This window comes from Leuresthes tenuis, unplaced genomic scaffold (genome assembly GCF_036924035.1).
Source record: "Leuresthes tenuis unplaced genomic scaffold, fLeuTen1.0.hap1 SCAF_3, whole genome shotgun sequence".
Classification (NCBI taxonomy): domain Eukaryota; kingdom Metazoa; phylum Chordata; class Actinopteri; order Atheriniformes; family Atherinopsidae; genus Leuresthes; species Leuresthes tenuis.
Window position 1 is genome coordinate 20,806,371 of NW_027325357.1, and position 14,930 is coordinate 20,821,300.

Here is a 14,930-nt window from a genome sequence, read left to right on the forward strand (position 1 = left end):
TAAAGTAAGTCTGCACAGCCTGTTCATTTGCACACACACAAACTTTGATATCATGAAAAGAAGTGCAACTGCTTAATCAGGAACGGTTGAGAGACCACGTTTAGGCTTTTTTCTTAACATAAAAGCTTAAACGTGACAACATCAAGAGTTTCAATCATTATTCAGATATGCTCTAAAACCAGTAATACAGACCACCCCAAAACATACCAAAATAGTCTTATTCAGAAGCAAAATCCTTAGAGATACTATTTTAAATTATATCATCAAATGCCACAAACACACAGTTCTGGTAATAAACTTCAAACAATATTATTCCAAGCAGTATTAACAATTTGAGAAAAACTTTCAAATGCCCTCTTCTGTTTGGGAATCAACTAAATATTACGTTTAATGTGAATACATTCTTCCAAAGGTCATTGCCAGAACACTTTCCCACAGTTGGTGCATGCCAGAGCTGTAACCATGTATGAAATGATCATTTAGTCAGTGAGAAATAGTAATAACATGGTGAGGAGATACCCCTGTCTCATGCACAGTCTGAGCCAGAAAGTTGCTCCTTTTTGTCATCTGTGTAATGGCCAAAAACGTTAGAGCACAAAATTGCTGTAATGTCTCCTATGCTTTATCATGGGGATATTTCAAGTCAGTTTTACTGTTCTGAATTCATTCATACCATGTAATGGCTCCTCTTGATGAAATTATTAAATTTAGGTAATGAATACTCATCAGTAAATGGTTTCTAACGAATGGGGAAGAAAAGTAACTCAAAGCGACCTTGAGTTGGGTGTCCCCAATTTTATCTGCTGTGTGGTGGAAGTGATCGAGGGTCAAGTCATTGAGGAGTTCCAGACCCATGAATGATTGAGGGTGGAGAAAAACATAAGTCGTTGTCAGAGGAAGGACTGTCACTGTGTTCAAGGTGAGAGAAGGAAGCCCTGATGCTGATCATCCTGTCTGTTAACAGGCTGTCCGGATGTGAACCCAGCCATTCTGACTCAGCAGGCATACACACTTTCTCTTAAAAAAGTCTACAAAAAAGCCCCATTCACAGACAATGAAAATTATTATATATTGGTGTCTTTATGCTTCCTGTGTAAGCAGCTTATATGTCTCTAATTTATATTTTTATGTTTGTTTGGGTGTATCTGTTTTGCAGCAGGTTACAGCTGTTTCCCACTGATACCAACCTCATGCTGTCCTATATGGTTTTATTGTCTCTCTCCAGCACAAAGCACTGATCATCTGTCTGCTTCTCCTATTCATTTAGTGTATCTTCTCCAGTGTGAAAGCCTCACTTGTTCTCACGTGCTTTTCACTTTTCCAACACTGTATTTCTGTAATTGCTGTCATATATGACACATCACATTCTCCCCCAACAGCTACTTTTTAAAGGTTGGTGGTCTAAATACACAAGGGTCTAAATATTTGACATGTGGGCATTTTAGTGTGAGAAGCACCTGTCATATAAATCAGTAGGCTATCTGATTGTCTCCTCCCCAGGACCAACTGTGTCCACTCCCACACAGGGCGAGCATTCAGTCACACGTGCAAGAAAGATGTGCCTGTTAAGACACATCCACTCTAAAAGAAAGGGGTACACACTGATGGAACGACTGATGGCGCAATTATCAAAATGACAGATTTTTGCAGGAGCAGACACCGTTGGGACTTCATTCTGTTTATCTTTGACGCTTGCCACATGCAAAATCCGCGTATTAATAAGCTCTTTCGGAACAAGCTTGTGAGTCATACTGTATCCCGGTCCGTCCCGCCAGTCTGACTGCATTCTCGGAATCTGGAGAACTTATGCGTCTAAAGCGCATCTCGGTTATACGTCATCTACTTGATCCTACAACAGCTCAAAGCAACACACGCTACCTTCTGCTTCTGAGGGACACTTAAAAATGCGAAACTTAAGTAAGGGTGTCTCAGTCGATACCCCAAAACTCAAACAGGGAACTCCCTCGACTTGTTCAGGCTGAGCGCACACTCATCCAGCATCCGCGACCATGACTTCGGGGTTGCCTCCGTCGAAGGCTCTCTACATAGGAATGGAGGTAGTGATCGCCTTGTCCTCTGTCATCGGGAATGTGATGGTCGTCTGGGCTGTGCGTATTAACCGGTCTCTGAGAGACACAACCTTCTGTTTCATCGTCTCTCTGGCCTTGGCTGACATTGCAGTCGGTGCTCTTGTCATCCCCCTCGCCATAACCATCAGCATCGGACTCCAGACGCACTTCTACAGCTGCCTGCTGGTCGCCTGCACAGTGCTCGTGCTCACACAAAGTTCAATCCTTGCGCTTCTGGCCATCGCCATCGACCGCTATCTGAGAGTGAAAATACCCATGAGGTAGGCCTAAAGGTGAATTCCACTAGTTTTCAATATCTTGCCTAATTTTCAGTAGCCTTTTGTGTCTGCACCGCTGCTTGGACCAAGGGCGCTCACCAGAACATTCTCTCCAGTGACAAAAAGGATTCCATTTTACCCTCAACTTATTGTAATTTTTGGTGGAATATTTAGGGTTAATTGAACCTGAAAAAAAAATACGTCACCTCAATATGGTTTGTTACATCTATATTATTTAGGAAAGTAAGACGACTTATATGTCAGTGATTTGTGAGGTAGTCAGTTAACTCATGTTAATGTTCATGGAACGCATGCGTTGCATTCGCTCTATCAATCATCTCTTTATTACAACTTACAATTTCACACAGCCTATGAGCTGTAAATTGAATAAAAAATAATGCAAATGTGCTTGAAAATGAGCTAAAGAAGTAGCATGAATTATAAGAACTTAGTTATACTGCAAAATTATTGTGAGTTTGTGTGTGTGATAGCTTCTTCCTGTTACAATCCGGCTCTTCATTGTGAGCATTTTACCACCATAGCGTTATTCATTTTTCTGAGAACTCACTTTAAGTTGAGGCATCTGACCATCAGTCTGGAGGTGTCTGTTGCAAAATGCACGATTGGCCAATAGACTCTTTGTGGGTGCTTTTTGGATTGCAAAATTTCTCAAGCTGCTAACGAACACACAAAAAAAGCACAGCACACAAGTACATACAGCCACTCTGTCACTGAGAAGACATTGCTGGCTACAGTGACTTTGCTCAGAAAACATTTATAACTCGTTATCCATTATATGAATATTTTAGGTAGAACTGGTATTTATTAGTGATCTGCACGATTGTTGTTGTGAGAATGTACAGAGAGAAAGAAGAAGAAACTTGTACATCATTTATGCCCTCTTGCATTAAATGTTCATAATTACTATCAGTTATGAATAATGAGTAATACAGTATCTGTATCATCATCAATTGCAGATTACAGAAGTGCTTAACAATAAAGATAAAAAGAAGTAGCTGTTACAAATGAGAAATTTTATCTTCTACTTGTAAAGGATCAATTTACTAACGCACTTCTATCTATGCAAGCTCAAATTTCAAAGAAGAGTTAATTGTATTTTTCTGTTGTGTGATAATGTGAGCCAGAAATTGATTCCCCCTCCCTGAATTTCCCCTGGGACTCTGGAGGGACACCGTTTAAGCACCGGTTGCTTTTTATAGCTGAGGTGTTTGGGGACAAGCTGTAATGATAAGGATGGTTTGTGATCTGAAAATGTCCCATGCCTTTCTGGTGAGCTTGGCTGTTGGATTTGGTTTGCCAGTGGAACCAAAGGGAGACAAGGACTCGAATCCCAGAGACAGCAGAGGTAGACTACAGTTAAATCCAGTAAGCAAATTTTGGCAGATGGGAAGATAATCTGCATGCAGACAGAAAGCGAAATGCATTAATAGCAGATGCAAAAGATAAAGCATACTGATGTCACATTTGAGAAGACCTACTTGTCTTTTTAAAGATCGTCTCATTCAATAGTCATGTGGTGTGTGTTTGCCTCACCCTGGTTGAACTCTTAGTGTGTGTACACTTTATATGTAATAAAGTGGGAGCAAAGAAGGATTGTGAACAAAGGAACGAAAAAGAAATATAAAAAATTTGGCTTTTGCAACTTGTCTATGTGACGTTTTCTTTGCCGTGTGAGGTTGGCCACAGATTAGCAGCTGTGATAAGGGGTGAGAAATACCTACCACATATGACAGACAGTGTGACGTCATGCATTCCATCTGATTAAGTTAGCTCATACCGTTTCAAAATAAAAATCTATCTATCATCTCACCGGTCCGTCGTGGTGAAGAAGGAGCTGAGCCAGAAGGTGAAGCTCTCGATTTACCGGTCAATCTACATTCCTACCCTCACCTATGGTCACGAGCTGTGGATAGTGACCGAAAGAACGAGATTGTGAATACAAGTGGCTGAAATGGGCTTCCTCCACATGGTGTCTGGGGTCTCCCTTAGAGATAGGGTGAGAACCGCTGCTCCTCCACATTGAGAGGAGACAGATGAGGTGGCTCGGGCATTTGGTTAGGATGCCCCCTGGACACCTCCCTGGTGAGGTGTTCCGGGCACGTCCCTCTGGGAGGAGACCTCAGGGAAGACCCAGGACATGTTGGAGAGACTATATCTCTCGGCTGGCCGTGGAACGCCTCGGGTCACCCCGGAAGAGCTGGAGGAAGTGGCCAGGGACAGTGACGTCTGGGTTTCTCTACTCAAGCTGCTGCCCCTGTGACCCGACCCCCGGAGAAGCGGCAGATGATGGATGGATGGATGGATGGATCTATCATCTCACATTGCCATTTACGAAATCATAGACCTGTTTTGGAGAGACAGGGCTGCTAACATCCTGTTGCTGAATATTTCTGACAGTTAGTCAGTTAAACTCCCTTTTGATTCTTCTGAAAAGCAGGCAAGGCATGACATTGACTCATATCTATAGAGTTCTGAAGAAAGACGACAAAATTACCACAACTGTCTCAACTTGTAGTCACTCTGAGATCTCAAAGAATGAAAAAAGTACAGTACAATATAGCAAGGCTAAGTATTTTTGTAAAGAAGGTATAATATATTTAAAAGCTGGATTCAAAAACTTTAAATCACACCTCTGCTCATTGATTTTCCTATTCCAGACCTTCTTCTAGCTAAAAGCTGCTAAATGTTAGCTATTGCCAGCAATCCTTAGCCAGTTGTTGCTCCTTAACAGATATTTTATCTGAAATAATTATCTTTTTACAGTATTCGTACAACAAAAACGTCACCAAATGCATCTAGTTCTCGCAATGTTTGATTTGTGTGTGAGATTAAACAAGTTCATCAAGTTTTCTTTACTACGTCACATGTGGCCATGTCATCTTAGTATGGTTAGATAATCTAAACCCATTTCCATACAGGTTTTCTGCAGAACATGCAGATTGTTTTTTCTGCAGTTACTGTTTACATGTGTTTCATAGCATTTCACAGGAGAATTTCTGCTGGAGATGCACTTTCACAGCTGGAAATGCCGCGGGGGAGGGAGATAGTTTGCAAACAGAAAGTGACTGTTTCTTACAGAGCAAAGTAACATTTATCAATTTGAACCAGAGTCAGACTGTGAACAAGAAGGGGCTCCCGGAGAGGTTCAACCACGAAGGCTTCAATAGGATATCTTGAGGGATTAGCTTATGTATATTTGTATGTTGACTTAATGCTGGCTGTCACTGACATGAGTATATATCATACAGTGTATTTACACACATTATCTGTCATCAAAACGCTGGGCATCTGGTGTGCAATTTATTGCAGTGAACGCAAGCATAATGAAGTTATTCCTTCAATCATGCAAAAAACACTCCAGCTCTACATATAAATATACATAGTCATTCTATTGATCCAATAAGAAAATTGTTTAGCAATGTAGTGCTGTATGTTAACAACAGATGCTAGTAAACAATGCTTTCTCATCAATATTAATGGCTACACTGAAGACTTTCACAATGTAAGTCACAGGAATTCATGTGAACCAATAATTACTATCTTTAAACATTTTGTATATATTAATGTCATTAAATAATTGTACTTGGAGACCATCAGAAACATGCCAATAATGTAATGTTAACACACCAAAAAAGTGGTACACAGCATTCAATGTGGTAATGAGAGTTATGGAAAGACTAGGAAGTAGGAAGCAGTAGGAAGTAAAATAAGGTGTGATTATGGATTTTATCATTTCCAAAGTATATGAGTGTGGTAAGTTTCAGATGGTTTTGTAAGGTATTCCAGGCTTGAGGTGCGCAGTAAGAAAAAGTGGACTTTCCAAATTCAGTGCAAACAGAGGGAACTTTCAGTGTGAGCCAGTCCTTTGAGCATGTATGATAAAGACTTGAATTAAAAGTATGCCTTTTGCAACATGAGCAAAGTCTGATTTAACATTACAGAGAGTCACACATTGCTGTCTGTCTGTAAGGTAACTTTTAAACCATTTAAAAGCGATATTATCAAATCCAATATTGAGAAGTGCAGTTAAGAGCAGTTCATGGTCAACTGTATCGAAGGCCGTTGAGAGGTCAATAAGATCTGCAGTGTTTCTTTTTATTTAAAGCCAGAATGATATCATTTAAGACCAGTGTTGCAGCGGTAATAGTGCTGTGTTTTTCTCGAAAACCAGATTGATGAATACTTAGAACAGAGGTTACCGAGAGACAATTTTTAAGTTGATTGTTAACTAAGTTGATTGTTTCCCGCCTTGACTACTGCAATGCTCTCTTAACTGGTCTCCCAGCCTGTACTATGAAACCTCTGCAGATGGTCCAGAACGCGGCGGCGTGTCTGGTCTTCGATCAGCCTAAATGAACACACGTCACCCCTCTGTTCATTGAACTCCACTGGCTACCCTGCTTAATGGAACGGCTCCCATCTATTTGAATGCTCTTGCAAAGGCTTATGTCACAACTCGGTCCCTCCGTTCGTCGCAGGATTGTCGTCTAGCAGTGCCTACACCATGCTTAAGACAATCCAAACTCTTTTCCTGTGTTGTTCCACGATGGTGGAATGACCTACCAAGCGCTACCAGAACAGGGGCGTCCCTGTCTATCTTCAAGAAACCCAGCTCTTCAGAGAGCATCTCCTATCCCAGCACTTACCTTGTACTTCCCTACCCCCTCTATCTCTGCACTTTATCTTTCTGTGCTTTCCTCTATGCCTGCGCTCTATCTCTACTCTGTCACCTCTGACAGAGTCTGACTAGTGGGTTCCTTCTATGTAGTTTATTGTTAGCTTTTTAAAAAAAATAAAAAATTATATAGCTTGTTATATCTTCATTTGTAAGTTGCTTTGGATAAAAGCGTCTGCTAAATGCATAAACATAACTAGTGAGTCCAATATTTTTGCCAGACAGGATAGTTTGGATACGGGCCTGTTGGCTGTTCCATCGCCATTATGTAAGGGAGTTACTCAGGCAGTTTTCCAAACTTTAGGAACTGTACCAGATGAAATCGAAAGGTGAAAAATATGTGTTACATAATTTACTATAATATATAGCTAGCTTTAGGATGTATTTGTCGAGTTTGTCCTCGCCAACAGATTTCTTATTGTCTAAAGTATGAAAAGCCTTGGCCACTTCACCAGGAGAGAAAAGCTGTAGGCTGAAACAGGGCTTTGGTAACATGTTGATGTCGGAATTAATGATAGGCAGAGGGGGTCCTGTGTATGTATGGTCAAATAAGTTTCCAGCAGACACAAAATGTTGATTAAAAGCAGCACATATTTCTTTATAATCTGAAAGTGAGCATCCATCAGGTGTAGTGATAGTAGGAAGTGAAGGAGAAGATTTATGGTTAATAGAGTTTACCAACCTCCAGAATTTTGTTGGATTTGAGTAGGCTTTGGGAATCAAATTTAGATAATGATCAGACTTGGCCTTTCTTATTGCTGCTGTACATTTATTTCTAAGCTGCCTAAAAGCAAGCCAATGACCTGGGTCCCTCGTACGCCGAGCTAGCATCCAAGATTTATTTATTTTTTTAAGTACAGAAGATAGTTCTGCCGAAAGTCAGGGACTAGACCCGTTCTGAGTTCTATATTTTCTAAAAGGGGCATGTTTATCAACTATGGAGTTTACGGAAATGGTCAAGAGCTAGATCTACATCTGGGATTTTAACAGTGTCATAAATATTATTATTCAAGAGATCAGTTAAAAAGCCTGCTCATTGAGATGTTTCAGGTTCCGTCTGGATACCAGGCGTGGACCTAATTTTTTCATTTTTGCAGTTCTGGTACAGCCTATTTGGCAATGATCGCTAATACCAAGTTCAAATACTGCAGAGTCAGAGATCTTCTCCCTTCAATTTGTTAAAATTAAGTCAATCAGAGATGACTTTGATGGATCTTTTAAGTTCGGTTTTGTAGGATCAGTAATTACCTGAGGAAGATTGATATTTGTACATGCCGCTTTTAAATGATCAGAGGAAGAGTTCAACCAGCTTCAATTAAAATCACCCTATACAATGAGTTTATATATGGAACTAACAGATCAGCTATCATGACAACAACTGAGGCGTAAGCAGATGGAGGTCTGTATATGCCAACCACAGTAATGATATTTTTAGAGCTAAAAACATCTCTACAGTGACAGCATTAAGAACAGTGCAGTTTAAACAAGCTTTTACATAGATAGCCACCCCTCCCTCTCTTGATTTTCTATCAATTCTAAAAAGGTTAAAATCATTCAAGGCTATCTCAGAGTCAGTCACAGTGCATTTCAACCGAGTTTCAGATAAAACTACAATATCAGGATGTGTATGTGTCACCAGGATTTTCAGATATGACATAAATTAATGCAAATTGTCTGAAAAGATGATCCAGCTTATCTTGTTGAATGATACTCCTGATATTCAAGTGAATAAAACCTAAACCTTTCCTATTCTTAAACTCTATTGGGTTAAGCTTAGGGTGTGGGGCAGAGCTCAGATGAGACTAGAGCTGTTGACCCGTTTTGGAGAATTAAACAGTTCATGTGTTGTTACCTGGAGAGGATGATGGGGGGGCTGTAGTAGGGTGTGGTGACCTTAGATGGAACAGTAGAGTAGCAGGTGATTGTGGAAGGTGGGATAGTGTGAGTGGATATGCATTGTCTAAACAGTCATGCAGGTGGAGGTGTCTGGGCAGAGAGGGCCTTGCAGGGCTGCAGAGTGAGATAAATGTTTTGAGACAGGAGGCGGGATCCTGCAAGGTTTAAGTGGAGACGATGATCCTGTTTGAAAAGGTTCGGTCTGTTGAGAAAAGTGGCAAAGTTGTTTGCAGTTATTAAAACCTTTTGTAGCTTAAAAAGAAGGGTACTAGGGTATTGTCCACCGAGGCCTTTGTTCTGTTTTGTAGTTTTAAAGAAAGTTATCTTACACTTCCTTCTTCTTTTGCCCATGTTTTTTGCATAATCCCACTGGCAGACAAACAGACTGAAAGACAGTGCCTTTGTTGTAGTTTTTTTTTTAAATGTTAGAATGATTTAAAAAAACAAAACAAAGATCAATATATCGTAGAGCCCGTTTTTTCAGCAATTACAACTGCATGTCTTTTGGGGTATGTAAAAGTCTGGTACTTGGATTTATACTCACTCCTCTAGGCAGAACTTCAGAGTTCTGTGTGTGTGTCTTCAAGCCATATCAGTCATATCTAAATCTCAATTCGACTGAGGTCTGGCCTTTGACTAAGACATATACTTAGGGTCATCTCCGTCTGTCCATCCATCCATCAGGATTGCTGGAGCCTATCTCAACCAGCAGTGGGCAAAAGGCAAGTTACGCCTTGGACAGGTCTCTGGCCAATGCTCATGTCATTTATCTAATTTCAACCTCCTTGCTTCTCTCTCCAGAAACTGTTCACGGAAAAATATTCTGAAGAGTGTCTCGAGTCCTAAAATGCACCCGGAGGAGAGAGGATGTTTATTGGAGGGACTATAAGAAAGGATAGAAGTGTATCATTGCAGAAGTTTCTTTGGCACATGCCCCATGTGAGGGGGATGGGGCACATTAATTGTACACTTTAAATTGAATTCAAAGTATGTTCGTTTGACAGAAAGAATTATATGAACAGTGGAGTTGTAGCTAAGAAATGGTTAGATGAAGCTGTTGTGTCACATACTTCATATTTAGCTGAAATTGGTTTGAAATAACTCTGAGGCAAGGACATCTCATTTTATTACATGCCTCCCACCGTGCCTTATTTCTCCTCATGTCTGTTGTTGTCTCCTCTACCTGCACCTCTCGTGGGAGGGACAAAGTCACAAATATAGGAGCTGAGAGGAGAAATCAGGTGTGTGCAAATTGTGAACTGAAATAAGGGGCTAGTCTCAATTCTTTGGAAGACTGAAACTGGTTTTATTCCTTCAATTCTGACAAGTTTGCCTGGCCCTGTTGATGGCACCAACATGCTTCCCTGAGGGGATGATGATACCATAGTGATTAGAGATATTAGGTATGCATCACAAATTCCTTGAAGGCCAAAAAGTTTAATTTTAGTCTTATCTGACCAGGGTACTTTCTTTTATATGCTTGAAGTTTACCAAATGCCCTTTGGAAAACACACATTCTTGATTTTTTTCTTAAAGTAATGGCTTTTTTTTTTAGGCCACTCCAATTTCCATAAATTGTGGACTTTAAGGCTAAAAACGATCCTTTGGACAGATACTTTAATCTCTACTGCAGATGTTATTTTCTGCCTCTTTTTTACCCTCTGAACAATGCCCTTCTTGGCTGGTCTATCAGTTTTGGCCTTTATTACCAGGTTTGTTGTGGTCTTGACTATGATTTGTTTGAGGTATTTAGTACAGTAGCTGTGGCAGGTTGTAAACTTGTTGTGAATGCTATTACATTTCGAGTCCAGTGAAAGTCACGTTACTGCCATGCAGCTCAGATTGTCAAATAAGTGAAGCACAGAAAACAGCCAGAGTTGAAAAATCAGGTAAGCTTGTTAAGAAAAAAAGTCTTTCCACAGGTCTATAATAAAACTGAACTTGTCAGAACGGGTTGGTTAGCTGTGGTGTGGCTTGGTGTGGAAGTAGGACCCAGATGCAGATATCTCAGAAAAACAAAAACTTGATTTATTTCCAAGAACACAAGTAAAACACAAAGTGCAGCTGAGCCGGAAAACCAAAAACACTTAACAAAACAAAACCTGAGGTGCACTATGACTGTGACAAACCTGACGTGAGATGCGTAACGGACACATTCATGACAGTGAGGATCTGGCAGAGTGCATGGAGAATCTGGAAACTAAATACTGAAGGGAGGTGATTAGTAATGGAGTGCAGCTAAGGGGGAACGCACAGGTGAAGTGAGTGAAGCTAAATGGCAGGGCAAGAGAAACTAACGAAACCATGGCAAAACTAATTACTTAAACAAGGAACAAAACTAACAGATGTGACTAAAGGAAACTATGGCAAAACTAGTGACATGACAGAAACCTGAAACATGAAAACAAAAACTATAATCATGACAGAACTATCAGATAGTATGACTGACTTATTACTAACAACAGTGATTTTGCCCCCTGGATCCAGTAATGTTTGTGTACAAGAAACCCGTCTATAAGCACCCACAGCTTGTCACCTTTTTTTTATTCAAAAAGTCTGTCTATCATCGTAATTTCAAGTTATTAATTTTTACTATTTCATGTGGGTCCAGAAGATAAAATAAAAAAAACAGATAAATAATAATCAAATAATTACCCTAGGCATTGGACAAATGGCTCTGATAACGTACCTCTGCCTCAGCTCATGTCTTGGCAAAGAAAAAGCAGTGAAATTTCAGCAGCTTGCTCACAGTCATGACATCTATCCAAAACGGATTTTTTTACTCAATGTTTCATCTTCTCCCTTGTTGCCATAGTTACAAGCGAGTGGTGACCCCTCGGCGAGCTGGCACAGCCGTGTTATTGTGTTGGCTTGTGTCCATCATTGTGGGCCTCACACCCATGTTGGGCTGGAATAACCTGCAGCGTCTCCATGACAATGGCTCCATGATCACTGATGAGCTGCTGGTGACCTGTGAGTTTGAGACGGTCATTAGCATGGACTACATGGTCTACTTCAACTTCTTTGGCTGGGTGCTTCCTCCTCTGTTACTCATGCTGGCCATCTATGTGGAGATTTTTTACATGATCCACAAGCAGCTCAACAAAAAGGTAAAGCTTTCCCCTGTATGTGTCTGAGCAATGTGATTGGTTCATATGACATGAAGCAATCAACATTATTTTGTGAAAATATCAGTAGGTCTGAGCTACAACATTTTTGTGTTAACTGTTTAATCTCTTTGTAGGTAACAGCAAGTCACACAGATCCCAGGCGTTACTTTGGAAAGGAGCTTAAGTTAGCCAAATCTCTTGCCCTCGTTCTATTCCTCTTCGCAGTCAGTTGGCTCCCGCTTCACATCCTCAACTGCATAACGCTCTTCTGCCCTGCCTGCAACAAGCCAATGTTCCTCGTTTACATTGCCATCATTCTCACCCATGGCAACTCGGCTGTCAACCCTATTGTTTACGCTTTCCGTATCAAGAAGTTTCGCACAGCGTTCCGGAAAATCTGGAAACAGTACATGCTTTGTCAAGATCCAGTTGGTCGTCTTCCTCAAAGAGGGAGCCAGAGAGGACAGAGTCATGGGACGAGGCAGAGGCAGAATGATGATGATGATGACGATGTGTGACCTTTGGCTACTAATTTGATTGCTGTGCAACTGAAAAGTCCCAATGCAGTCGCTCATGGACAGAAAATTATTTTTATGCTTGATCGATTGCAGGTAGCATTGATGGCACAGTGAGACAAAGCATGGGCTGAATTGTTTTCTTCATCTGCTCTGCGCCAAGAGAGCAGGATTACAAAGCAGCCTGGATATCTGCAATCAGACTTCAAATTAGAAGACACTGATTTCTCGCTGGCTGTCCAAATGATGTCACATGGGAAAAGGGGCTTTTCATCAGTTGCAAGGCAAACCTGTTGGACTTGAAACAGTAATTGTGTATTTTTAGCACATGTGGTACAATAGCAGTATTTAATGTACTTGTAGACCTATATTAAAAGTATTGGCCTCTATTTATCCTTCTACATTTTGTTCTACATCAATATGCTTCATTCTGTGGCCTTAAAGACAGAAAATGTAATAAACTGGAACTGAGGCTAAATGTAGCATTCGGTGAACAGAATAAATCTGGGCAAACAGAAAGTTTGTGAAACCAAATGGTGCTTTGAAGGGGCCCTGGACAATGGGATGCACACTGCTTTCCCAGAGAAAACACACCTTCAGGGACCTTCAGAAGGACCTTCAGTGAACCTCTGGTCTAAAAATTGTAATGTTACTTTGCAACTCAACAAACTTATTGCCTTTACTTAATGTGTGGTGCATTACCGCATGTTGAAGATTATGTTTTAATACATATCAGAGACCGTTTGACTGACAAAAATGACAAATACTAGTCATTAGCTTTTGAAGAAACAGCGGGCACACCACTTAATGTTTCTTTTTAAAAATCTGTGAGCACTGGCAGTGGTGAAAAAACACTGATCCAGCAGTCATGTAACTGAAGCCACGTCAATGTTTTTGAAAAGAGAACTGTAAATCTGAAGAATGTAGGAACTACTGTACTACTATTTTATTTCTATAATGCTCCCCTGCTCCACACATCACTGTCTATTTACCTTCTAAAGTTTACTCCTGAATAGTTGAAAGATGTAACCGTGAAATCTTCTCAGCTGTTGACTTACTAGGGCAGAGTCGCACTGATTAATATTACCCTTTTACAGCGAGTCAGATTTGATATGATGTGTTCATGTTGAAACGGGACAGCTGACACCAATAGTGTATAGTACTGTATGTAATCAATATACATATAATTGTCAGTGCAAGATTACTGTTGAATGTTCATCTCGCCGAGAGCAGCTGCACATCTGCAACCTCTGAGCATCTCTGTTTTAAGGAGTGAGCATTAATGTTGCTGTGTATACTGAGCACTGTGTTGCTTTTCTTTCTTTTTTTTAAAGAAATGGTATCTCACTTTTTGTCTTTATAAGTCTCTGCAAAGCCTGTCAGTGATGAGGGGCCATTTGTCTGTACGTGCATGAATTGATTTCTGCTATTTGGCTGGGAGAGGTACATGTGTTATAAGTGAGGAATGAATAGGAATCCAGGGGAGGCTGAGGATCTTATCAACAGTTTACATTTCTGAGGAGGTAACCCTCATCCTCTAAATTTCTACAGCTTACTAGCATGTATATTGCACATGCACCAACACATGCAACACCATCCATGCAAACAAACAAACAAGAGTTATTGAAGCTGCTTAACATTACACTGTTTCCATGTGAATATTTTCTTACTTTACCTTATTTGTAAGGTGTTAAAACACTGTGTGTGGTATTGAGTTAATTTCAATAGAATTACTGAGCTCTGAAGTTCATTGACAAAAAAAAACCTCTGATTAACTTGACCTGTGAATTTTCATCAATGGTCAGCAGCGATCTTGACAACGGTGACCTTTGAGTGAATGGAGGGTCTGACTACTAAAAAAAAAAATGTGCAGCATCATCCATTTTTTATTCAAAAGCATCTGTCAGAGCCGAAGTGTCCTGACTGTCATGAGACAAGAACTGACAGCTCAATTACATCATTTAATAAACTGTGTGAAAGTACTGTTCCTTTTGGTTGGTCTTTTTAATAAGTTTGTCAACTAATAGTTAACAGTTTGTTAGGATGTGGAGCGGTGAACAACATGCTTGAGAGAAAACAGTGCATTGTGACTAAACTGATGGACAGTCTGACGGACAGTTAGCAGCAAGTTTAATTTAAAAAACAATGCTTATCAGGAGTCAGTAAAAGTTCTCCCCGTAGAAAAATGTCCCTTTAAACTCTTATATTGTGCATTACAGGTTATGTCGTAACATTATTATTCATGCATCTTATGCGACATCAGCATATTGTTGCTTTAATTGGTGGAATTAATGATTATCTTTTGCTGTTTGGAAGTTTCCTTTGCACATCTGCATTAGGGTTCAGACACAACATTGCTAATGCTA

At 40.3% G+C, this 14,930-nt stretch overlaps 1 protein-coding gene across 1 annotated transcript; it reads left to right on the top strand.

The window, feature by feature from the left end:
- Nucleotides 1-1,564: 1,564 nt before the first annotated feature.
- LOC140303643 (adenosine receptor A1-like) lies at nucleotides 1,565-14,352 on the top strand. The gene is made up of 3 exons (XM_072382479.1): nucleotides 1,565-2,350; nucleotides 11,755-12,049; nucleotides 12,184-14,352. The coding sequence occupies exons 1-3, from the start codon at nucleotides 2,010-2,012 to the stop codon at nucleotides 12,565-12,567; spliced, it is 1,020 nt and encodes a 339-aa protein (XP_072238580.1). The 5' UTR covers nucleotides 1,565-2,009; the 3' UTR covers nucleotides 12,568-14,352.
- The last annotated feature ends 578 nt before the right edge of the window (nucleotides 14,353-14,930 follow it).